This window comes from Geotrypetes seraphini, chromosome 10, assembly GCF_902459505.1.
Source record: "Geotrypetes seraphini chromosome 10, aGeoSer1.1, whole genome shotgun sequence".
NCBI classification, from domain to species: Eukaryota; Metazoa; Chordata; class Amphibia; order Gymnophiona; family Dermophiidae; genus Geotrypetes; species Geotrypetes seraphini.
In genome coordinates, this window is record NC_047093.1 from 4,463,564 (window position 1) to 4,489,955 (window position 26,392).

The 26,392-nt window shown below is 42.1% G+C and overlaps 1 protein-coding gene across 1 annotated transcript in view; it reads right to left on the minus strand.

The window, feature by feature from the left end:
* DNAH17 (dynein axonemal heavy chain 17) overlaps positions 1 to 26,392 on the minus strand; it is a 954,442-nt gene that overhangs the window by 778,345 nt on the left and 149,705 nt on the right. The window contains exons 13-15 of the mRNA XM_033960179.1: positions 18,648 to 18,907; positions 12,691 to 12,886; positions 1,526 to 1,672 (exon numbers count right to left, since the gene is read on the minus strand). Coding sequence (XP_033816070.1) covers positions 1,526 to 1,672; positions 12,691 to 12,886; positions 18,648 to 18,907 — 603 coding nt within the window. The remainder of the gene's footprint in view (positions 1 to 1,525; positions 1,673 to 12,690; positions 12,887 to 18,647; positions 18,908 to 26,392) is intronic.

Below are 26,392 nucleotides of genomic sequence, written 5' to 3' on the forward strand. Positions count from 1 at the left end.
TGGTGTCCCAAGAAGTCCACCTGAAAGCATAAGAACTCCAGACTATACTGATTATTGAGATTTATCCATTCAGGGAACCCCTCCTGAATAGTTGCTTCAGTTGTAACCATCTAAAGCTCAGACTTTTTGAACTTTAGAAACCAAGGCTGTTGCTTATTACTTTCAGTCATCCAACGTGGCCTGCATTTTGCGGGATAGAATTACATCCCATCTGCGTCAGGGTTCTGAGCTCAGAACTGGCAGAAGTATGTTGATAGCCCAGAGAAGTGTTGCTAGAGAGACTTTTCCCTGACGCAGCGAGGATGTAATTCTATCCTGCGAAACGCAGGCCGCGTTGGATGACTGAAAGTAATAAGCAACGGCCTTGGTTTCTAAAGAGCATAAGCTAAGTACCTTAAGTTCAAAAAGTCTGAGATGAACTGAAGTAATTTACAGCACTAATGCACTTTTTTGATAAAGCACTTTGAAGCACCAGTGCACTTTCTTAAGTACAATTCTTTCTGTCGGTTTTGAGTTCTGAAATGAGCTGTGAGGTTTCATGGATGCAAAGTACAAAGTATTAATGAATTCTCTTAAATATAAAATATCAATGAATTGTGAGGTTTTTAGTTTTTAAATAGATTAGTATAAATTTTAATATAGATTAATTGGAGATTGAAGAGTGATAAATTAAAGAGATAAAGCAATTTAAGAAATACAGAATTAATTAATCGTTAGAGTTATGGTGGAGAGGATGGGTTCAAGCCTGTAATATAAGTAGGAATACGAGATAGAAAAATAGTAAGAGAGAGAAAAAAAACTCTTCTCTTTGAGAAAACCCAGAATGGGTGAAACTCCATAATCTGAGGCTTGTTCACATTTAAATTATACTAATGGCTCCTTTTACTAAGGTGCGCTAGTGTTTTTAGCACACGCACAAGATTAGCGTGAGCTAGCCGAAAAATTAACACCTGCTTAAAAGGAGCGGTAGCAGCTAGCGCGCGTGGCATTTTAGCGCGTGCTATTCCGCGTGTTAAGGCCCTAACGCACCTTTGTAAAAGGAGCCCTAAGAGAGAAAAAAAACTACCTGGAGTGTCATTTGGTTTATATTGGTGGTTTTTCATTTTATAAGTGAATATAGTAACATTAGTAGTCATTTAAAAATATAACAATTTGAACAGATGCTGTTCTCAAAATCATAGCTTTCTTATTAAGGTCATATCATATTTTCCAACTTTTCCTTTTTTTATTTTTTTAACTTTTTATTTATGCATTTTTTAAAATGCAAACCAAGCACATAATCACTTGTATAAAAATCTAGAAGCAATGAAATACAGAATAAAAAAAGGCATTAAACTGAAGAGGAAAGAAAAAAATCAAAGCGTAAAGCCAACAATGTGGGGGGGTAGTGTAACAAGAGGAAAATTCCAGGAAAAGGAAAAAGAATTCCTATTATGAAGTTGACAAAGACGAGCAACAACAATAATCATTCCCGGGGGGCGGGAGGGTTCTTTTATTTTTCCATTGTTTCCTTGCTTTGACATACCTTATTGTACCACCCAACGACAAGGTCAAGATTACCCACAAACTTCCGGAATGTTTCATTCTCAGCAAAAAAATTGCCAGCACTTGATGGAATATCCTTCTGGTCCTGATTGTTCAAATATTTTACCTCACGAAGAACAGATACTAACTATAAAACATAAGTTAGTTGGTCAATAAGAAAAGAAAAGTCTCCAGAAATGGTGTCATACTGCATAAAACTGATACTATGATTTGTGATTTTGTTTCTTGATAGCACTTTAATTAAATAGCATTTCAAAAGTAGCACAGTTACTTACCATAACAGGTTTTATCCAGGGACAGCAGGCAGATATTCTCACATGTGGGTAATGTCATCCATGGAGCCCGATACGGACAGTGCTAAAGTGTACTGTTACTTTAAGCTTTAGCGAAGCTTCGAGACTGCCCGCAGCATGCACGTGTGAGTGCTTTCCCGCCCGTCGGCTCGCAGCTCCTCAGTTTCGTAAGCAAGCTAAGAAGCCAACCAGGGGAGGAGGAAGGGATATGAGAGTATATGCCTGCTGTCCCCACTTAACACCTGTTACAGTAAGTAACTGTGCTTTAACCTAGGACAAGCAGACAACATATTCTCACATGTGGGACTCCCTAGTTTAATTGAAATGGCATGGAGGGAGAGTTGGCCTTCAAGAAGAAAATTAATTCTGTAGCACTGCTTGGTCGAACCGACCATCTCATCTGGAATAGGTTTCAAGACAGTAGTGAGATGTAAAGGTGTGAATTGAAGATCAAGCTGCTTTGCAATTATCCTCAATGGGAGTGGAATACAAAAAGACCACCGATACTGCCATAGCTCAGACTTTGCGTTGTTATACGTCCCTCGAGTGGCAGTCCAAACTGCGCATAGCAAAAAGAAATGCAGGCCGCGAACCATGTGGAAATAGTTCATTTGGTTAAAGGAACTCCTAATCTGTTAGGGTCGAAAGAGATGAACAGTTGAGGTGAAGACCTGTGGGGCTTAGTCCTTTGTAAGTAGTAAGCCAATGCACGTTTACAGTCTGACGATGTTTCTCAAGGATGAGAATGAGGCTTCGGAAAGAAAAGTGGTAGCACAATGCATTAAGGTGACATTCAGTGATGTACAGAGTCCAACATGAAGAAGTGGCTTCTACTGTTCATCAGATTTTATACCATGTAATACGTACCATTGTATTTTAAACAAGCGTTGGTTTTATATCGCTCTGGAAGATCACCAAGATCAGAAAATGTGATGCTACTTGATAAGGTAGCCAAGATGCGATATGCTGATACTAGAGCAATTGTCTTTTCCGTTGCAGGTGTTAAACCGTGAAATGCTTTGTTGGGTCAGCTGTGATTCAGCTAAGTTCAAGAAATTCTTGAAAACCCAAATTATTGTATCTGCTTTTTTATAAGGAAATTTCCACGTTGCTCAAGTTACAGGTTTTAATTGGTGGAAATTGAGATGGATGACAGGAGCCTATGGGAGACTTTTACAGGTTGTGAGACCTATTCCTACATTTTGCTGAAGTTGTTAGTCACAGGCTTGTGCAAACTAGTTTCAGTTCAGATGCTGAGATGCTAATGTGTGGCATGTAAGTGTGTTGATTTCTTGCTCAAGGACACCAACCAGTGCTGGAAAAGACAATGAACAGTGCTGAAAGGAAAATGAAAGTCAGCAAAAACACTCCATCCAGGAACCTAAGAACTGATAACGTCATGTTGTATCCGTGTGAAGAATGGAAACTTCAAGAAGAAGAAAGTTCTAGATGCTATGCCTGTCCAGGGCCCCCCAGGGAAGAATGGAGGCGTGGACTAGGGAGAGGAAGTTAGACAGGCATTTGGATTATCCAATAGGGTGATACATATTCCCAGCCAGAGGAAGAATCAGAGAAAAGAGATACTTTTTGTATAAAACCCCCATGCTCTGGCAGTCTCTTTAGTTTAGAGAAACTACGCCATGCTTACAGAAAGATGCCAGCACTGTTGGTATGAGGTATTTTCTCTCCATTGTATATGTCCAAACTGATTTATATTTGATTTGACAAATGCTGCTATAATACTAATTACTAGAATAAAAAGTTATATGTTTTGGAATATATAATGTAATCTTTTTTTGGAGTTTATTCACTTTTTTTGTTTGTTTTTTTATTATCACATCGGACCTGAGGTAAAGTAGCAGCCTATCACTTCAAAATGAAATATCATGATGATGCAGCTTGTTTGATTGTGGTTGATTATGTAGGTTTATATGGAAAATGTCTAGGTATAAACAGTATACTGTATACATTTTAAAAATAAATCATATGCCTCCTTGTTTGTTTATGTAGTACATGGCCACCTGGTTGTCTGTTCAAATGAGGACCACCTGATGGAGAAGGCAATCTTGGAACATCCAAAGGCACAATGCGCTGTGGTGGCAAAAAGGGCGAACAGAATGCTAGGAATGATTAAGAAGGGGATCACAAACAGATCGGAGAAGGTTGTCATGCTGCTGTACCGGGCCATGGTGCGCCCTCACCTGCAGTACTGTGTCCAGCACTGGTCGCCGTACATGAAGAAGGACACACTACTACTCGAAAGGGTCCAGAGAAGAACGACTAAAATGGTTAAGGGGCAGGAGGAGTTGCCGTACAGAGAGTGATTAGAGAAACTGGGCCTCTTCTCCTTTGAAAAGAGGAGACTGAGAGGAGACATGATTGAAACATTCAAAATACTGAAGGGAATAGACTTAGTAGATAAGGACAGATTGTTCACCCTCTCCAAGGTAGGGAGAACGAGAGGGCACTCTCTACAATTGAAAGGGGATAGATTCCGTACAAACGTAAGGAAGTTCTTCTTCAGCCAGAGAGTGGTGGAGAGCTGGAACACTCTCCTGGAGTCTGTTTTAGGGGAAAACACCCTCCTGGGTTTCAAGACTAAGTTGGACAAGTTCCTGCTAAACTGGGACGTACGCAGGTGAGGCTGGACTCATATAGAGCACTGGTCTTTGGCCCGGGGGCCGCTGCGTGAGCGGACTGCTGGGCAGGATGGACCACTGGTCTGACCCAGCAGCGGCAATTCTTATGTTCTTATGTTCAGTGATTTGCTCAAAGCTTCAGAAGGTTGATATGGAGAGTTTTCTCTTGAGGATTCCAGTGCCTTGAGTGTGGAGGCAGTCATTGTCAATGTTTGCTGATGTGGCAGAGTATGAAAAATAAGCCCTTTGGAAAGATTGGCTGGCATCAGACACCACAGAAGGGACTGACAAAGGACTGGTGTCACTTGGATGTGTTCAGATAGCGTTCCAGTGGCTTGAGACAATTGGGTTGAGAGTGTTTATTGTGGCTCCCTGAGATGTAGGCGGGCAAAGGGAATCAAATGAAATGTAGAGTCCATTTCCAAGTTTCCAAGTTTTATTTAAAATTTGATATACACGCTTATCAAAAATTCTGCATTGGAGCAAGTTATACATTGGAGCAAGGAGATTTTCTGGCAGATCTGTATGTTTAATGTACAGAGCTGTGTGCATCTGGTAGTACAATACAAATAACAGTAGTAGTATGTGGGTGTTGAGTCTTTGTTGAGGTAGAAAAGCCCAGAACTGATCCAACGAACTTCAGAGTTTGAGTGGGTTGGAGATGAGACTTTTCATAATTCATTGCAAATCCAAAAAGTTTTAATAGATGAATTAATGGCTTGGTAAGCCTGTTGAGGCATTGGGGCTTTGATTAACCAGTCATCCGAGTAAGGGAACACATGAATAATAATAATAATAATAATAATAACTTTATTCTTATATACCGCCATACCCATCGAGTTCTAGGCGGTTTACAACAATTAACAAATGATCTGCATTGACAAGCTTATTTACAACATGTTACAAGCAGATTTACAAACAAATTACCTGTAGATTTACAGTAAATTACAACAATTTACAATTTACAACAGTCAGCAATGAAGTTACCACAATTTACAGTAGTCTGCAATGAAAGGAAGATGTATAACAGTTTAACTGAAAATTGTGGGTTAGATCGGACTAGACAAGGGAATCAGGTGTGGGGGAATCAGGTGTGGGAGGAAGGGGTTGGGGGTGGGGCCGGGGTTATGTGAGATGAAGGGATTAAATGGGGGTCAAGTAGCTGGACAAGTGAAGAAGTGCAGCTACTACCACTAATCATTTGGTGAATATCTTTGGTGCTGATGCTAGCCCAAATGGTAGTACTCTGTATTGGAAGTAGCATGTGCCCACTCGAAAGTGAAGATATTTCCTGTGGGCTGTGTAGGCTTCTTTGAGGTCTAGAGAACAGAATCAACCATCCTTCTCTAGTAGAGGTAATAGGGTTCCCAGTGACAGCACAGGAAATTTCTCCTTCACTAAGAATTTGTTAAGAGCATGGAGGTCTAGAATCCGGCACAGAACTCTGGACTTCTTTAGCATGAAAAAATATTTCAAGCAGAACTCTCGACCCTTCTTCTGTATTGGTATTTGTTCTATGGTATTGAACTGGAGGAGGGCTGAGAATTCCTGGCGAACTTGTCTCTTTTGGAGGATGAGTTGGAGGTGTTTTTTGGGGGACGAAGGGCATAGTCCTGACTTACCATCTGGAGAACCCAGTGATCTGAAGTTATCAGGTATCATCAGTGAAAATAGTGGGTGAGTCAACCTCCTATAGGAAGAGTCTGAGGTAAAGTTGAGAAATACAGGCTATGCTGTCTAGTATGGAGTTAAAGAGACTGTTGCTGTTTGGACTGAGGCTGTGACTGAGATTTTTGCGTTCTTTGCTGCGTTGAACACCTCTGAGTAAACGGTTGCAAGGATGAGAAAGGTAGATTATACCTACGCTTGGAATAGTAAGTAATACATCTAAAAGCATTGGTATATTCTCTCGGTTGTTGAGAATGGGATGATTTGGAGGAAGATAAGGTGGTCCTACAATCCTTATGGTTTGTTTTTTTTTTAATCCTTTGTGTTGCTTCCTCTATATGATTTCCAAATAGATCATCTCCTAAACAAGGACAATTTCAGAGGTGATCTTGTACATTGGCATCAAGATTGGAAATCCTGAGCCATGCGAGAAATAACATCAAAGGCGTCAAAAGTGGAGCATACCATGTATTTTCTTATTTCAAGCATGTCATTTGAAAGATGCTGGTAAGAAATGAGGTGTTTGGAAGGAATGTACTGTTCATAAAGAGACAATTTCTGAATAAGTGACTGCAGATAAAATATAATATAAAAGTTGTAGTTCAGTATTCTGTTAGCCAACAAGGTAGTCTAGAAAACTCTGCATCCAAACTTATCAAGAGTTCTTACTTCTGTCCCAGTTCTGTAACTATTTGCCATTTTCATAGCAGACTACACCACTAAGAACTGGTGTTTTCATTGTGGCCTATCAAAGTCTGAAGCTTGCCTGGAGCTACTGGGATGCAGAGTGGCGCTTCCCAGTTTTTAAATAAAGCCTCCTTGCGGTCCAAAGCATCCATGAGCTCTATTCGAGGCTCTGTTTCCATATTTATTGGAAGAGCTTGTACCATCTGTCTTATAAATTTAGTCAAGACAGGCTTTCATATGGGAACTTTCTGTGAGGAGGTAGAGGAAATGGGTCTGAAGATATACCATAAAACTCCTCTGCAGATAATTCTGAATAATCACTAGAAAATCGAGGTGATAAGTCGGAATCATAGTCCTCAATGTAGGGTCTTGTGGATGGAGAAAGTCTAAGTGAGCATCGAAGAGAACATCGCTGTGAACATCTGGAGGAACATCAAGATAAATGGCAAAAATATGATGAGGCTTTGTGCTCTTTGGAAGATAAGTTATGTCTCCTTACTCAGAGTCCGAGAATGGTTCCTCGATGTAGTCTTCGGGCATTGCTCAGACTGGGCTGAGACTGGGTGCATCGAAGCAGGTATTTGCATTGAATGCACTTACAACAACCTAGCTAGCTCTTTCTGCAACAGCTCCCTGAGTTGATCTTGCAGAGATGGCACTGGTACCAGTGTAGATAAAGGTACTATGAGCACAGATGTTGAGGCTTTGGTGACCTTGATGTTGTGACTGGGCTCGGCCCCCCAGCGATGAGGAAACCCAACTCTGATCACAGAAAGAATTTTGTGCGCCTTTTGTATGGTTGGAGGAAGAAAAGCTTAACACCAAACTTAGGAAGGATTGGTGCATTTATTGTACAAAACCACAAAAGAAATCAGCTTTCCCAAAACATATTTCATAGTTCAGTTCCATCAAATCAAGGTAATTAGCACCTGACAACAACTTCATGAATTGGGGTATTCTTCCCCCTGGATCATCTGCCAATGGGTAAATCCAAATTTATAAATGTTCCCCCTTTTAGGGTATAACCCCTAAGGATCCTGGGCTTCTGGCTGCCCTTTCTCTTCAGTTCTATCATAGTCCCAGCCAGCCCCTTCAGATCCAAAACAATTAGTCTCTTGACCAAATCAAAACATTTTCTTGCAGCTTTTCCTCTGAACAACTTCTTGCAACTTTTACTCCAAGCACTTTCTTTCCCTGCTCAAGATTCATCACAGCCTTGCTCTATGGACTGTGTGGGAACAAGCCACCCTTAGACCAAAGATTTTCTGGCCCTCCCAAACTGTTCCCTGGAATCCCACCAGCGAGCAGTAGCTCAGGGACTGTGTGGCTATTTTGTTAGGAAAGGCTCTATTCGAAGAGGACTGCTACCCATCCCCCCTTTCCTTTGAGCAATGCACTGCACACACATACTGTCCCAGGCTTAAACTTTACAACAGTGGCATAGCCTTACCCCTGCTTAACTTTAGGTCACAACTCCATCCCTTCCTCAGGTAAGCTGAAATCCTCTTTACACACACTCATTTCCCATCCTGTATCATTGGCACTGTAATCACATTCACTCATTACCATGGACTCCCCAGCTTGGCTTCTTGCTTCCCATCCCCCTGCTTGGGAACTCTGGTGTAGTTAGGATAAGCTTCAGCTTCCCCCCTGGGGAAAACTCCCTTCTTACCGACAGGCTCAGGGAAATCTACACCATGCCTACCTGATTGCTGTTGCTTTTCTTGACCTGTCCTGCCCCATGTAGAGGTATTTTTCCCCTTGCTTTGGGAAGACGTGAAGTCCTGAGGTGTGTGCCATTCTGTGCCTATCTTTCCAGGGTCAGATGTAGCTAATTTATTCACCTGCATTTTTCTGGGCAGAGGCTTACCTGACTGCACTCCACCCAGCCCAGCTCCTCCCCTTCTGTATTGATTCTTTGTTTCACTTTAGCACTGAGAAAGGAAGAATAGGGGCTAAACTGTGGTTTAGGAGCCCACCCAACCTGATTTCCTGCTGAGTGCAAAGCCTTTGTTTCAAGAAGTGTTGGCCTCACAGCACTACTTTTAAACGTGCAGGAGTGTCTGCCTGTCACAATGTTGAGGCACGCCTCAGAAACGACACCAATTGCATCGATGGTGATCTAGTCTCAGAGCATCAACACTTGGAATATGTTGATGTAGATGATGCCCGAGATGATGCTGATGCATGTCTGGAGGGGGGAGACATCAACAAAGCGCCAACAAGGCAGAGGTGGAACAAGTTGTTGATGCAATCGGTGTCGATGCTGGAGTTGCTAGTTGTTGAGTGTTGGCATTGAAGTCTCCAAAGTTGACCCAAAAAGATTTTGGTACTGCATATTCCTGGCTTTAAGTGACCTTTTTTGCAATTTAGAGTAAAGCATGCAGGATATTTCTCGGAGTGCAGGATCTAGGCACTGGACACACCAGTTGTGTGGGTCAGTACTTGAAATGGTCTTGTGACACCAAGTGCACTATTTGAAGCTGAAGGAGCTCTGGACATTGAAGGAAAATTTGAAACAGGAAGGCACAAAAAATTATTTATTTTGACACACTAAGAGAAGCTCAAAGAAACAGCTTCTTAGCTCCGCGGAAAACTAAGAACTGCTGGTTCTGCAAGCTGACATTGGGTGGGAAGGCACCAGTGCGGTATGGGTGCTCTTAAAGTTTTAAAGTGACAGTACACTTTTTGACTGTCCGTGCCAGGGCTCCGTGGATGATGTCACCCATATGTGAGAATATGCTACTTGCTTGTCCTTGGATAATATGTTATTAGAGATTTATAATTCACCATATCTCCACAAAACGAGTTCAGAGTGGGTTACAATAACAATAACAATATTAATAAATACATCCTTCTGAACTTAATAAGCCACCAGAGGAGGAAAATCATAAACTTAGTAAAAAAATAAAAAGGTTTTAAGTCTTTTACAAAAAGCCAAATAAAAAGGAATCAAACAAATTTCTAAAAGTAACAAATTCCAAGCCTTAACCATTCGCTAGTAAATAGATTTCTCATATTTTCAGATTTAAGTTTAATTCATTTCATTGATGAAAATTATAGTAATAAACTGTTCTGATTATTACTCTTGGCAAAGCCACCCTGAAGTAGGGAAAAACCGTCTGGCACCTCCCCATATAAAGTTTTTTCTTTTAATTCTTTATTGATTTTTCAAACTACAAATGTGCAATAAATGATTCACATATTTGCACATTACATAATAAGCGCAAGAAAACATACAAATACTACTGCATAATGCGAACAACATGCATTTCAATGACATCACGTGCTATGCTTTTGAAGGGGAAGTTATAAACTGTGTTTTTAAAGGAACATCAAAACTGAGCAAGAAAACCAGATTGTTTAAAGACACAAGACACTAAATAAATAATGATTACAAAAAGGAAATGTAAAAAAGCCAACAGATCCAGATTCAAAAGGCTAGCCTAAAATGACCTTGAAATAATACAGTAAACAAGATCCCTTTGGGACCATCTGAAGCCAACTTTGTCCAAGACAGGGAGCGTTTAGAATCTTCAGCCACATGACCTTTTATTCAGTGGTCTTAGGGCTCCTTTTACTAAGATGCGCTAGTGTTTTTAGCGCGTGCACAAGATTAGCATGTGCTAGCTGAAAAATTACTGCCTGCTTACAAAGAGGCGGTAGTGGCTAGCACGTGCGCTATTCCACGTGTTAAGACCCTAACGCACCTTTGTAAAAGGAGCCCTTAGTTTTACCAGTACATATAAAAATCACATGGACATCTTGCAAGGTATATCATTTTAACTGTTGTTTAGTTAGAAAAATGCCTTAATTCATAGCGTTCATTTGTATTTGGATTACAAAAAAAATTTAGTTCCAGGATTTATACTGCAAAATGAACAACTTCCTCATGGAAAATGTCATGAAAGGTTTGGAAGGTGGAATTGCAGATGGTGCTAATAAGTCCTTCAAATTGTAATTTCTTTTATAAGTTACCAAAAGTGGGCTGTTTCATCTCTTAATATTAAGAAACCCTCTCAAAGTCAACCTTTTACCCCAGAAGTCTTCTCTCTGGACAGCTTTCTGTTCCAATATAAAGGGAAACCCTATAATGCATTTAATTGATCTGTGATTGACCTTGAAGTCACCAGTTGATGTGGAGACAGGAGAAGACTACGGGTGGCTGAAGGGAAAGGAAAGAAGCACCAACCAAGCGAAGAGGGAGCCATTCCTCCTCTCTCATTCAAACTTTGCAGTTTCAGCAAGACAAGTGTTCACCATTACATCGGCCACGATGAAATAGCTGCACTGAATCGTCCTGGACCCCCCCCCCAATAATGCCACTGTTGTTAAATGCATTACTACTCTGAATTCTATGCCACTATTTCCTGAGGACTGCAATGATATCTTTGAATAGGGGGCTAACAACCCTCTCTGGCTAACAACTATTCTGACTGGAAAGGGGTCACAAGTGGCGTCCCACAAGGGTCAGTGCTGGGACCGCTGCTATTCAATATATTTATTAATGACTTGGAAACAGGGACAAAGTGTGAAGTTATAAAATTTGCGGATGACACAAAACTCTCCGGTAAGGTTAGATCTGTAGAGGAATGTAAAAAACTCCAAAGGGATCTGGACAAACTGAGTGAGTGGGCAGATAAATGGCAGATGAGTTTTAATGTGGAGAAATGTAAAGTTATGCACATAGGGAAAGGGAACCTGATGTACAACTACACGATGGGGGGGATGACATTGGGAAAAGGCAACCTAGAAAAGGACTTGGGGGTTTTGGTGGATAAAACAATGAAACCGGCAGCACAATGCGCAGCGGCCTCAAAAAAGGCGAACAGAATGTTGGGCATTATCAAAAAAGATATCACTACCAGAACCAAGGAAGTTATCCTCCCGCTGTACAGGGCAATGGTGCGACCGCATCTGGAGTACTGCGTCCAGTACTGGTCGCCGTACCTAAAGAAAGATATGGCGATACTCGAGAGGGTCCAGAGAAGAGCGACAAAAATGATAAAGGGCATGGAAAACCTCTCGTATGCTGAGAGGCTGGAGAAGTTGGGGCTCTTTTCCCTGGAAAAGAGGAGACTTAGAGGGGATATGATAGAAACTTATAAGATCATGAAGGGTATAGTGAAGGTAGAGAGAGACAGATTCTTCAGACTGGCGGGGGCAACAAGAACTAGAGGACACTCAAAAAAATTGAAGGGAGATAGGTTTAGAACAAATGCTAGGAAGTTCTTCTTCACCCAGAGGGTGGTGGACACCTGGAATGCGCTTCCAGAGGGGGTGGTTGAGCAGAGTACGGTTTTGGGTTTCAAAAAGGGATTGGACAAATTCCTGAAGGGTAAGGGAATCCAGGGGTACAATTAGAGGGTTACTATACAAGACAAAATGCTCTTGAGTAATAGATCACTACAGGTCATTGACCTGGGGGGCTGCCGCGGGAGCAGACTGCTGGGCATGATGGACCTATGGTCTGACTCGGCAGAGGCCATGCTTATGTGCTTATGTGCTCTCTTCTTTCTTTTGACACTTTGTTCTCAGCAATGCATCCCTGTCTAACTGAAGGGTCCTTGAAAACCATTTGGAGTCACATTTAACAAGATAGCCCTGATCCAAAAAACATCTTTGCATATCAAAAGTCCATTGAGACTCCAAACCCCCTACAATCTTTAAAGGAAACCTGCCTCTAAAGGGTCAACATAGACCCTGTACTGTATACACAACGCATAGGAGCCAGCTCCATGGGTGCTATTGGCCCTCGATATTGAGCAAGCTCCTTAACTGTATCCAGGGAGGATCATTTGTATTGTGTTTGGCACGCCAATCATTTTGAAATGTTGACACTTATGACTCCCACTTACCTCTTTGCTAAAGTTCACAGTAATAAGACCAGAGGTTTCATCCCTTAGAATCAGTGGCTGTTCTAAATTAAATCGGCAATCTTCATCAACTCGCTCTGTCCACTCAGCATAAATATTTTCCCGGTACTTCTGCAGCAAATTCATCATCTCTTCATATTTGCTGAAGATCAGTTTGGCATCAGAACCAAACATGACTCTTTAATTGAAATTACAGTTAAGAAAAAAAAGTCAATACATGCTATTTATGAATTGTTTTATTCATGATAAAATGAAACAGCTTTGAAATACTTCCTTTGGAGTTCTGGTTCTAAGGCTTAGAAGAATAACTCCAGAAAAGAAGATTTATGAAGAGAAAACTTACAGTTTGATATGAGAAGAAGAAAAATTAATCCTACTGTATTTTGGCAGTTAATTGATGCACAACTGGATCTTTTTATTTAAAAAAAAGAAGCTGATTCGATAATGAACTTTTGAAATTCTAAGGTTTCTCATATTATATCTAAAATCATATCCATAAAGCAGAGAAGATCAAGAACAGTTAAAAATCCATGGTACAACGAATCACTGGCAATATTACATTACATTAGTGATTTTTATTCCGCCATTACCTTACGGTTCAAGGCGGACTACAGAAGAGGATTTCTGGACATGTCCAGAGGTGTTACAGAGTAGAGCGGGTTGAAATGTTTCATTCGGTGTTAGTTAGTCTTCATGGATTTCTTGAATAGCAGGGTTTTTATTTCTTTTCTGAAAGTTTTGTAGTTTGGGGTCACGATTAGTAGATTGGAGAGTTGGTGGTCTAGTTTTGCTGCCTGTGTGGCTAGAAGGCCATCGTACAGTTTTTTCCGTTTGATGTCTCTGATTGGAGGGTATGTAATTGGTGTCTGGGTTCTCCTGTGTCTGGTTGTGGTAGTTTGGATTAGGCGGTTGTTCAAGTAGGCTGGGCTGTCACCATTTATGGATTTAAATAATAGATAGTAGAATTGAAATAGTATTCTTGCTTGAATTGGGAGTCAATGTGAGTCGAGGTATGCCTCGGTGATGTGGTCATGTTTTCTTAGTGAATAGATTAGTCTCAGGGATGTGTTTTGTACTGTTTGCAGTTGTCTTATCATTGTTGCGGGGCAGGGGAGATATAGGATGTTGCAGTAGTCAAGGAGACCTAGGACTATGACCATGGAATTGTTGACTGGACCATGAGCTGGAATTGTTTTCTGTCTAAGAATTTTCGAACTTGCCTTAGGTTTCTAATGACTGCAAATGATTTCTGTATAGTTTTGTTGACTTGTGGTTGCATGGTGCAGCATCCGTCTATCATCATTCCCAGAAGTTTTAAAGTGGGTTGAATGGGGTATGTGATTGAGTTTATTACTAGGTTTGTTATGGTTGGGGTTTTATTTTTTTTGAGAAGTATGAATTTTGTTTTGTCTGGGTTCAGTTTTAGTTTGTGGTCTTTCATCCATGTTGCCACTGTTTCTAGAATTCTGTGTAGTGTGTCTGTCATGGTGGGCTTTGGCTGATCAAAAGGAAGGAGAATTGCGATGTCGTCTATTAAGCCTATTTTGTCTAGGCAGTTGCCGAGGGATGCAATGTAGAGATTGAAGTGTATTGGGGATAATGGCGATCCTTGGGGTACGCCACAGGGGTTGGACCATGGTTCTGATTTTTCTTTGTTTGTCTTTACGCTGTAGGTCCTGGATTGTAGGAATCCTTGAAACCATGTGTGTACTTTGCTTCTGATTCCTATTGTATCTAGTATTTGTAGCAGGAAGTCGTGGTCTATCAGGTCAAATGCTGTGGTGAGATCTAGTTGAATAATCAGCATTTTTTGGCCTGTGTCCAGAAGGGATCGTAGTAGTGTCTCAGTGCTAAAGTTGGTTCTGAATCCAGACTGTGTAGGGTGGAGCAAATTGTGGTTTTCTAGTTAGTTGGTGAGGAGTTTAGCTACGAGGCCTTCCATTAGCTTGACATATAGTGGAATTGGAGCTATGGGTCTGTAGTTGGATGGTTGATCTGTTGCTCCTTTTGGGTCTTTTAAGATCAGAATGACGATGATTTTGGAGAGGTCTTGTGGGAAAAGGCCATCTGTGAACATGGTTTGTATCCATTGCATGAGGAGAGTGCAGAATTTTAGCCTGGAGGTTTTTAATAGGTATGGAGGGCATTGGTTGAGGTCGCAAGCTGCATGGCTGTATTTTTTATAGAGTTTATTATGGTCGGACCATTGTATTGTGGAGAAGTGGGACCAGGTTCTATCTGCTGCAGCTGATTCTTTTTCTGTGGGGGGCATTGTGATCTCTTCTAGATGGGTTGGGGTTCCTGCGAAGTTTGTCCTGGCAGTTATAATTTTGTTTTTAAAGTATTCAGCTAAAAGGGTGGCTGAAGGGGGAGGGTTGTCGTTTTTGGCTAGGTAGGGTTTGGTGTATGTGAGTTCTTTTAGTAATTGGAATAGTTTTTTTGTGTCTTGGGCTTCTATGCCTATTTGGTTTGTGTAGTATGTCTTTATTGTTGGTTTAGTTTTAGTTTGTGTTGTTTTAGTTTTTTCATGCTGCTCTTGTGTGTTCTTGGTTACTTTTTCTCCATTTTCTTTCTAGTCATCTGCATTGTCTTTTGAGTAGGAGTAGTTTGTTGTCGAACCATTTGTCTGATTGTCTGCTGATTCTGTTTTTGGTTTGTATTGGGGCTAGCTTGTCTAGAGTAGTTGTACTTGTATTGCACCATTGTGAGATGAAGTCTTTGGGGTCACATTCTTGGATTGTAGCATCTGTTTTATTCCAGAATTTGGAGGGGTCGATATATGTACGTGATTTGTAGGTTAAGCTTTGGGATTTTGGTTCGGTTTGGTTTTGCCTTTGGCCCAGTTGATATTGAAGGTGTATGTGTAATGGTCTGAACAGATGGATCTGGACCATTTTCCATTTGAGATTTGAATATCTGGTAGAATGGGCTGTTGGGTCATGAAGGCTGCAATGTCTAGTTGGTAAACTTTCTCATGTGTGGTTTGTGGGTTAAGGCTTTGAGGTAAGATAGGTTTTCTTATTGCTTAGAGATATGGTCTTCGAGATGGAGGTTTAGATCTCCTAGGATTAGGTTGGATCTCTATGAGCGTCAGGAGCAGCGTGGGCCATTCAACGCAGTTTGATAGAAGAGGCCCTGAGAGTCTCTTTTAGCCCTAATGTATCAACCGTAGAAGTGGTTTTTAGCCCAGGCTTTCATGGTTTTGTAAAAGGGGAGGAGCTAATTATGTGGATTCTTGCTTGCATTAGATCAGCTGATTGAAGATATACCAAGTGATAGATATGGGATACACTTACTCCAATTTCAATGGATTTAGTTAAAACATCACTTACGAATCTGTCTGGATATTTGTCCCTCACATTTGTTGAAAAGTTTCTGTTAAGGCTGTTTCCTGGTTTACTCATTTTATTAATCATACATTAGAAGTGGGTTCTTATCCTGATAATATAACAGAGATAGTTTTCATCTCAATTCCAAAATCGGCAGGAACAAAGCACTAGAATTTCCAGAATTTCCATTTTCTTATGATAATCTGCATTTTACGCAACATGGTTTTAATCCATCACATAGTACAGAAACATTAGTGTAACCCAGGTCCTGCCCAGACCAGACGCTTACAAAAAGTGATTTTATTTGTATTGAGCTGGGTGTAGCAAGGGTGAAAGGCGCCTGAGATGGTGCCGTCCCCCCCCCTGCTGCGCATGAACACATTTCCTTCCCCTGTACCTTTTTGGCCTTCCCAGCATGAGCAGCATCTCTGACTTGCTACCTGTGTGTCGGCTCTCTTTCTGACATCACTTCCTAGTCACAGGACCACCAAGGCCGGCGCAAGCAGCAGGTTGGAGCTGCTGCTCGTGCTGGCAAAGAGCAAGAGGTACGATGGGGGAGGAGTGGGAAGGAGGGGGCAGAGGGGAGGAGAGGTGCCAGCACCCCCAATAAGATGGTACCCGGGGCAGTCCGCTCCCCATCTATTATGCCAAAATGCAAAAAACCCACACAGAACCATGCAGTAATGTACAATTTTAAATTGTCTCTTTGCTGCATGAAAAATCAGTCCGCTATCTTGCCCTCCTAACCCCATCCCAATTGGCAACTCCAGGGAAGGCTGCACTCTGTCTGGCTCTCCTCGAAACAGGCATGCAAAATTAAAACAACCCCAAAAGACAAAAATGCAGCTGCCAGTTCCATCATTGGATACGGATACCCAGACACAGTTTCTTTCTTTCACTGCAGGCTCAGCTCCTGGAGTCCTCCCTCTTTCAACTCTGACAGAGGCAGTCTCCACACACAAAAGTTTACACATCCTTCTTTGATGATACCTCATGGGATGCTCCCTCACTCCTCCTGGTCAATGGATGGAAGCACGAGAGACCAAAGACCCTTTCCCTATCAATACAAAATACTTTTATCCCCTTTACTCTCCTGGTGATACACCCTCCAGGCAGCAGGAGAGATGCCCAATGTCTCTTGCCACTAACCAACCTCCCCTCAGCAGCGGGAAAGTTACCCATGCTCTCCCATCGTCATGCAACCCCCAACCCCCAACCCCAATCCTCGCCCTCTCCATTTTACCTTATTTTCAGATGGCTGGCCAGAGGGATGCCTACTCCCTCCAGCCAGCAGGCCCCTCTTTAAAATGGGATGCATCCGGGGAGGGACCAACGGCTCTGACTGGCCCAGATACATAAGGCCCCTCCTATATATTATTCTTTCCCACCAGATTCTCTTGAGCAGTCTTCCCTCGTTTTTACTCACCTCAAAGAACCTACAAGTACATGCCACAAAAGTAGCCGCAGCTGCCGCTTTAATTCCCAAGGATAAAGCTTCAAATTGCCTCTTCAGAATCATGTCTACCTTGCAGTCCTGAGTATCCTTCGACATCACACCTACTTCACTGGATAAGGAAGTCCACTTGATGACCATGGAATGTACCTGCGCTGTTGTTGGGGGATGTCCAAGAGCTCCAACACCATGGCTTGGATCTCCCTTCTCAAAAATTTGTCCTCCATGCTATTCTTGTGGGCAAAAAGCTTATCCTGAACCATTGGACTTTTGAGGAGGCACCACCTTACCCCCTGTGGGTAGCCATGATGAGACATCAAGCCCGCTTTGAGATGGACACCTATGCGTCTCGACCGCAAACTCAATGGAAGTCCTATTGTTCTTTCTGGCAGCAGATTTTGGATCTGGATGTTTAATTGTTTTGGACAGTTTTTGTGCCAGCTTTGGCAGGTATCTGCATCTTCCTCTCACTTCTATTGTCCTTGCACCTTCTGACCTATAGAGTGTGTGGGACTGTGTGAATGTGCTTGTGAGTGTGCTCCTGTATGGCTGTGTTCTGTTGTGCATGGGTGTGTTTAGTGTGGCTTGATTGTGACGCGCTTGGTTGTGGTTTGTTTGGGGATTCTGGTTGTTTGTTAACTCAAAAATTGGACGGGGGCTATTGGGTTGCGAGCTGTTCACAACTTTCGTTTTGTACATGCCGGGGTTTCATGATTTACCCTGTATACCTATATATTTGTGAGCATTCCTGCTCCACGTACTGCTTTGTTACTGTCTGATACCCTGTAAGCCTTGTAATATTGTGGTTGGCTACTGTTATCCAGTTGTCTCTTGTCTCAATAAACATGATATTAAAAAAAAAAAAACCCTCATTTGCAGAAATGCTCCCTTAATCACATGCATTATATGACAAATGGCTATCGAGGTAAACCCCCAGTAATCTCATAGCTGCTGTAATCACCAATTTTGCATCTCTTAAAGCAAAACCAAACTAAAACAAAATAATAAATTTTCAATCGGTGGCTGTTTCTTTGTCCTTTCTCCTTGTTAAAGGGAAAAGGAGATCAAGTGGTAAAAGAATGTTAAGACCCAGAAGAATAGAAGAGAGCAAAAACTTTGAATTCGTATTCTACAAAGTCCGATTGGGAATTACTTACGGATGATCAATGCTGCGAATGTTGGAAGCTTGTAATCTTTCCTCCAGTTCTAATGCCCACTTTAGCTGTCCAGAGACAGGAGACATATTTTTACAGATTGGGGGAATATTTCCTTCTGCTGATGCCAAGAGCTGGGCATCATACATAATCTTTACAGAATCTATTTCTTTATTAAACTTTTCCAACAAGTCAGCGTATTTTGAACACACTTCTGATGCTATTAGTGGTCGTTCTAGCAGAGAGCCAAACATATATAAGAGCTTAAAAAAAACAAGAGAGACATTTTTTAAACAATGTTTAGTATTTTCTGGTTGATTCTTGAACAATTTCACATTTTTTCACATTAGAACAATGTCTTATTTCCTGATGATATTTATTGTCCTCAGTCAGAAGAGAAATTTAAGAAGGCATTTATCCAAGTAATTCTTTTTATGATCTTCATTTTCCTCTTCTTTTTATTTTTGAAGCTATCATTTATATTTTGTAAATCAAATGGGTGGTACATCAAGACTGAAAAATTTGAAACAAAAAACAATCCAGCTAAAATCACCCTGCTTGATATTCAGCCAAATCACAGCCGTGAGCTGAACTGACTCTGGATATTCAGTGGCTCCTGGCATTGCATATCTGAGTATCAATGGTACTTTCAATCTCAGGCTTTGCAATTGATAATTTTGGTTTTAAAGAATAAGAAAATGTTCAAAGGAAAACAATCTTTTTTTTTTTTTTTAAATTCTTTATTCATTTTAAAACTTTCATCAAGTGTACAAATATTCATAATAAACACAATTAGTCTGAGCACTTTAACATCTTATCATTATAAGTAGAACTTATAAGTAGAAATGTAACCCTTACCCCACCCTCCCTCAAATTCATTATAAGATCATATATTTGAAACCCTCCCCCCACCCAATACTAAATGGTGTATAATTAATAGAAAAATGGCATCTAATCATGACAGAAAGATGTTAATGGCTCCCATATTTTAATAAAATTTTTATAATTTCCTTTCTGTACCGCTATTGATCTTTCCATTCTATATATATGACATACTGAATTCCACCAAAAATTAAAATTAAGCCTACTATGATCTTTCCAGTTATTAGTACTATGTTGGATGGCAACTCCAGTCAAAATCATTAAAAGTTTGTTGTTACACGCTGATATCTGACTCTTTTTTCTCATATACATTCCAAATATCACAGTATCATAAGATAACGCTACATGGTTTTCCAATAAAGAATTTATTTGATCCCAGATTGAGTTCCAAAAGGCTAAGATATGGGGACAGTAAAACAAAAGATGATCTAAAGTCCCTATATCCAGATTACAATGCCAGCATCTATTAGACAAAGAACTACAGTGGTGCCTCGCATAACGGCCGCCTCGCACAGCGAACGCTGCGCACAACGAACTTTATGTCTTGATTCGTACAACGGACTTCGTTTCACACAACGAAGTCGCCCGAGCTGCATCCTTCCGGGGTTCCTGCGGGGTTGGATCGCAGCGGGGTTGGTCGAGCCGCGAGGGTAGTCTCCTTCTCCTTACCTGCCCTGTCGCAGCACACAGCCGAACGGAAATCTTCCCGATGTCAGCGCTGACGTCGGAGGGAGGGCTTAAGCAAAGCCCTCCCTTCCTCCGACGTCAGCGCTGACATCAGGAAGACTTCCGGTCGGCTGTGTGCGGCTGCGGCAGGGCAGGTAGGAAGAAGGCAATGGCGAACGAAAGAGGGGGGAGGGGGCGGTCCGCCCCGAAGAATGTGCACAGCTGGTCAGGTCCCCCGATCGACCGACAACAGGCCCGGCCGACAAACCTCCCTGCCCTGTAGCCGCGAATCTAAATTACCTCTTACAGCAGCTTCAATAATCCAGCTGCTGTAAGAAGGTAATTTAGATTCGCGGCTACAGGACAGGGAGATTTGTCCGACCGGGCCTGTTCTGTTGTCGGTCGGGTGCAAAAGCGCCACAAAGGTGGAGGCAGGGAGGGAGGAAAGGTGGAGTGGAGAAGAAAAGACGCTTAAGGGGGGAGAAGGCCGCTGAAAGCACATGTTGGAGCAGGGGATGAGAGGGAGGGAGAGAAGGGGAAATATTGGACAAGGGCAGAAGGGATGCTAAATCATAGGGTGACAGGCAGAGAGAACAACAGGAAAAAGAGTGGAAGCAATCTTGAACCCTGAGGGTGAGGGCAGAGAGAGGTGGTGAGATGATTGATCATGGGGAGAGGGACAAAAGGGAATAGAGATGGGATAGGAAGATAGTGGAAGTAAAAGGACAGGGAGATGTATGTTTTTAGATGTATCTAAATAAAAATAATAACAAAAAATTTATCTTTTTTTATGTCATCTTAGCATATTTTATGCTACAGAACGAATTATTTTTTTTAACATGTATTGTTATGGGAAAACGCGTTTCACATAACAAACTTTTCGCATAACAAACTTGCTCCTGGAACCAATTAAGTTCGTTGTGTGAGGCACCACTGTATTTAACTTTTGTAATCTAACTGGGGTCCAAAAAGCTCTATGTAACAAAAAAAAACCAAGTTTGTTTCATAGACGCTGACATTGTACATCTCATTCTCCAAGACCAAATTTGTGGCCATTGAGATGCTGAAATCTGATGCTTAATCTCAATGTTCCAAATATCCCTAAGACCATTTTTAGGTTTTTTTTTTAACCAAATCACTAATATTTTTATACCACTGTGCGGCCTGGTGACCCAGAAAGTCCGCCTGAAAACATAAAAATTCCATACTGAACTGAGTATTAAGAGTTTTCCATTCAGGGAACCCTGCCTGAATGGCCTGCTTCAATTGCAACCAACGAAAACATTGTGATTGCAAAGTCATGTACCTGGGCAGCCAAAATCCATGCAAGACTTACACCCTTAATGGCGAGATCCTAACAAGAACTGAAGCAGAACGAGACTTAGGGGTGATCGTCAGTGAGCCCCCAAATTTATGTTGCAATCATGTAAAATCCAGCAGTTTATCATTAGAGATGACATCATTTAAATTTCTAATTCCTGCAATTATTCAATGTTTCCAGACGACCTTGAAACTGCCAATTTGAATCTTGGAGTTTAGCCATATGGATTGATTAGTTGATCTATTAATAGGAATATCAGTTAAGTTACTAACAAATCTTAGCGTTTTCCAAGTATCCAATAAAATTCTATTTTCTTTGTATAATCTGGGCATCTTGATACTGAGAACATGAGAAAGATGTAAAGGAAACATGAGTCGCCATTCCAAATATAACCAATCAGGAGTATACTCAATGAGATCCGGGAGGACCCAATACATACCTTGACGTAAAATATAGGCCTGATGGTACCTATAAAAATTTGGAAAATTTACCCCACCCTCCTTAATTGGCCTTTGCAAAGATACTAAAGCAATTCTAGGAGTTTTACCAAGCCAAATAAATTTAATAATAATCGAATTCAGTTTTTTATAGAAAGACCCCTGAAAGAATACTGGTATCATACCCATTTGATAGCAAACCACATCATTTTAACAGGAAAACAATCTAAGCTAAGTACAAACATTGTTTTGCCAGCTAGGTGACATGAAGGAATAGCCGGGTGGGGGCAGTGGAGGGAAGGACACTTCTTTCTGAGAAGAGAGGAGTAGAAGACATATGTCTGGGTAAGTTACATTATTATGCGCTGAGCTTTGATAGGTTTATGGGAGAAAAGCTCAATCACATAGACAGTTTAGATCTTAAAAGAGCAAACTTTACTTAGCTAGTCTCTATAGAAGAATAGCCTATAGCAGGGCTGCCCAATTCCACTCCTGGAGATCTACTGATATCCACAATGAACATGCATGAGAGAGATTTGCCTGCACTGCCTTCTTGGTATGCAAATCTCTCTCATGCATATTTATTGTGAATATCAGTAGATCTCGAGGATTGGAATTGGGCAGCCCTGACCTACAGTTTTTAAGCTTGAACGTTCTGCAAGAGATAATATCTAGCAAGAAGAGTAGAGTCTGGCTTAGTCTTCATTCTCTCCCACCCTCCCTACTCCCAGCCCCTAGTTCAATTCTTTACTTATAGTCTTAATTTATAGCCAATTATTCTAATTAGGATAACAGGAGAACTCATTATTACACATTCTTACTATATTACATTACCTGCTAAGAATCAAACACTAAATAAGCATACAATATTAATCATAATGCTCTCTAAGCAACAAACACTAAATAAAGCATATAATGTAATCATAAGGCTCTCTATACTAGTCTAATATATTCCTAGTAGTTTAATAAGGTTTATTTAATTAATCAACTCCATAATAAGATGCAGACAGTAGACCAGCAGCAAGAGGAGTGTTATCCAGTCTTTTGCAAAAGACTCCCAGTTGGTGAGAAGTTAAATATATGTGCTCACCGCAAAGAACGCTTAGCTCTGAGAGAACGAGTACATTCCCTTGAGCTAGAGTAGCAGAGGAGCTGAGGGAGACAGAGAAGTACATAGAGGAGACCTACAGGGATGTTGTAGAGAAGTCCCACTTCTAGTCTGGCCGACACTGTGCTGCCTTGGAGGAGGGAGGTCTCCTAAAAGGAGAGCATCACCCTGGTGAAGTAGGAAATAATCCTCTAGCCAGGATATGCCCAACAGAGGATGCAATATCCTCTTGCACCGAGGATGTGTCTCCAGAGACTTCTGCTCAGAAGGAAAGGTTAGGACAGCTGTTGTAGTTAGTGATTTGATCATTAGGCATATAGATACCTGGGTGGCTGGTGGGTGTGAGGATCACCTGGTCACTTGCCTGCCTTGTGTGAAAGTAATGGACTGCACGTGTCACTTAGATAGGATTTTAGATTGTGCTGGAGAGGAGTTTGCTGTCTTGGTGCATGTAGGTGCACGTTGTAACTCTGGGTCTAGGGAAAGTACAAAACATGCGAATAATGCTAAAGGTGTCCAAGTAGCTCAAGCGGGAACATCCCCACTGAGACGTAACAAACATACAACATCGAGGGCTATGTATGTAAACGTCCACAGTCTGGGAAACAAGATCCTGGAATTAGAAACAGAAATGAGGAATGCCGACCTGGATGTGGTGGCGATATCTGAGATCTGGCTCACGGACTCCCACGGGTGGGACATGGTCATACCAGGTTACAATTTGCTTCGCTGGGACAGGGAGGGCAAAATGGGAGGAGGTGTAGCATTATATACTAAAGATGACATTAAGGTCACCAGAATCACACATGTCCACTACACTGGGGAATCCCCTTGGGTAAATTTGGCCAGAGGGAAGGACAAATGCCTGTATCTTGGCGTAATATACAGACCCCCAAGACAACAGGATGACCTAGATATGGAATTAATCGGAGATATAGAGAATATCACCTTGCGTGGGGACACAGTATTGTTAGGTGACTTCAACATGCCTGATGTGGTTTGGGACACGCTTTCCTCTGCTTCTGGCAGCAGCAGGAGGCTATTAAACTCTATGAAGGGAGCAAGATTCAGGCAACTGGTGTTGGAACCAACAAGGGATCAGGCAATACTGGACCTGATACTTACCAATGGAGAAAGTGTCACAGAGGTCTCTGTGGGCGATACATTGGCCTCCAGTGACCACAACATGGTATGGTTCAATCTCAGGAAAGGTTTCATTAAATCTACCACACTGACCAAGGTCCTCAAATTCAAGGACACAAACTTCAAAGAAATGGGAGACTTCGTTTACCAGGTGCTACAAAGCAAAGCAGAAACCGATAACGTGGAAGAAATGTGGTCGACTTTGAAAGCCACCATACAAGAAGCAACAAACCACTATGTTAAATCAGTAAGTAAACGGCGAAGGAACAATAAGCCACAGTGGTTCTCTGCGGAGATTTCGGACCTCATCAAGGAGAAGAAAAAAGCATTCATCTCTTACAAACAATCAGGGAAACAGGACTCTAGGGAAGTCTATCTGGCCAAGTCAAAAGCCGTCAAAACAGCAGTTAGGGAGGCCAAATTCCGCATGGAGGAGTCTCTAGCGAAGAACATCCAGAAAGGAGATAAATCCTTCTTCAGGTATATCAGTGACAGAAATACGAACTCCGGCGGGATAGTACGTCTTAGGAAACCAGATGGAGATGATGTAGAAGCGGACTCGGAAAAAGCCCAACTGTTAAATGAATACTTCTGCTCAGTCTTCACCCGCGAGGCGCCAGGACTCGGCCCTCAGCTACAGACAAGGGTTGACGCAGATGACCCGTTTAATAATTTCAAGTTTACACCCAGCGGTGTCTACTGCGAGCTGTCAAAGCTTAAGGTTAACAAGGCAATGGGGCCTGACAACCTACACCCCAGGGTGCTCAGGGAGTTGTGTGATGTCTTGGCGGAACCGCTATCCGCGCTCTTCAATCTCTCCCTTAGTACGGGTAACGTCCCGTTGGACTGGAAGACGACTAACGTCATTCCACTCCACAAGAAAGGCTCCAAGATGGAGACAGCAAACTACAGACCGGTGAGTCTCACATCAATAGTGTGCAAACGCCAATTGGATACGATTCTGAACGAGGAGAATCTACAGGATCCCCGTCAACATGGATTTACTAAGGGGAGATCCTGCCAATCCAACCTGATCAGCTTCTTTGACTGGGTGACGAGGAAGCTGGATGTTGGGGAGTCCCTGGACATCGTATACCTGGACTTCAGTAAAGCATTCGATAGCGTACCACACTGCAGGTTGCTGAGCAAGATGAGTACTATAGGATTGGGCGACACATTGACGAAATGGGTTGGGAACTGGCTTGGAGGTAAGCTTCAGAGGGTAGTGGTGAACGGCACCCCCTCCGAAATGACGGAGGTAATCAGTGGAGTGCCGCAGGGCTCGGTCCTGGGCCCGATCCTATTCAACACCTTTATAAGAGACTTGGCAGAAGGGCTGCGAGGTAAAATAACATTATTCGCCGATGACACCAAACTAAGCAATGTAGTGGGCAAAAGCACAACAGACATAAATTCAATGTCCAGCAACATGATGCACGACCTACTCCTACTGGAGCGCTGGTCTAGGTCCTGGCAACTCAGCTTCAATGCCAAAAAATGCAAAGTCATGTACCTGGGCAGCCAAAATCCATGCAAGACTTACACCCTTAATGGCGAGATCCTAACAAGAACTGAAGCAGAACGAGACTTAGGGGTGATCGTCAGTGAGAACATGAAGACTGCCAATCAAGTGGAGCAAGCTTCATCCAAGGCAAGGCAAATCATAGGTTGCATACGCAGGAATTTCGTCAGCCGTAAGCCTGAAGTCATTATGCCATTGTATAGATCCATGGTGAGGCCCCACCTGGAATACTGTGTACAATTCTGGAGGCTGCATTACCGTAAGGATGTGCTGAGACTGGAGTCGGTCCAGAGAATGGCCACCCGGATGGTTTCGGGACTCAAGGATCTCCCATACGAGGAACGGCTGGATAAGTTGCAACTGTACTCACTCGAGGAACGCAGAGAGAGGGGTAACATGATCGAGACATTCAAGTATCTCACAGGCCACATCGAGGTGGAAGAAGATATCTTCTTTTTCAAGGGTCCCACGGCAACAAGGGGGCATCCGTGGAAAATCAGGGGCGGGAAACTGCACAGGGACACCAGGAAATTCTTTTTCACTGAAAGGGTGGTTGATCGCTGGAATAGTCTTCCACTTCAGGTTACTGAGGCCAGCAGCGTGCCTGATTTTAAGGCCAAATGGGATAGACACTTGGGATCTATTCACAGAGAAAGGTAGGGGAGGGTC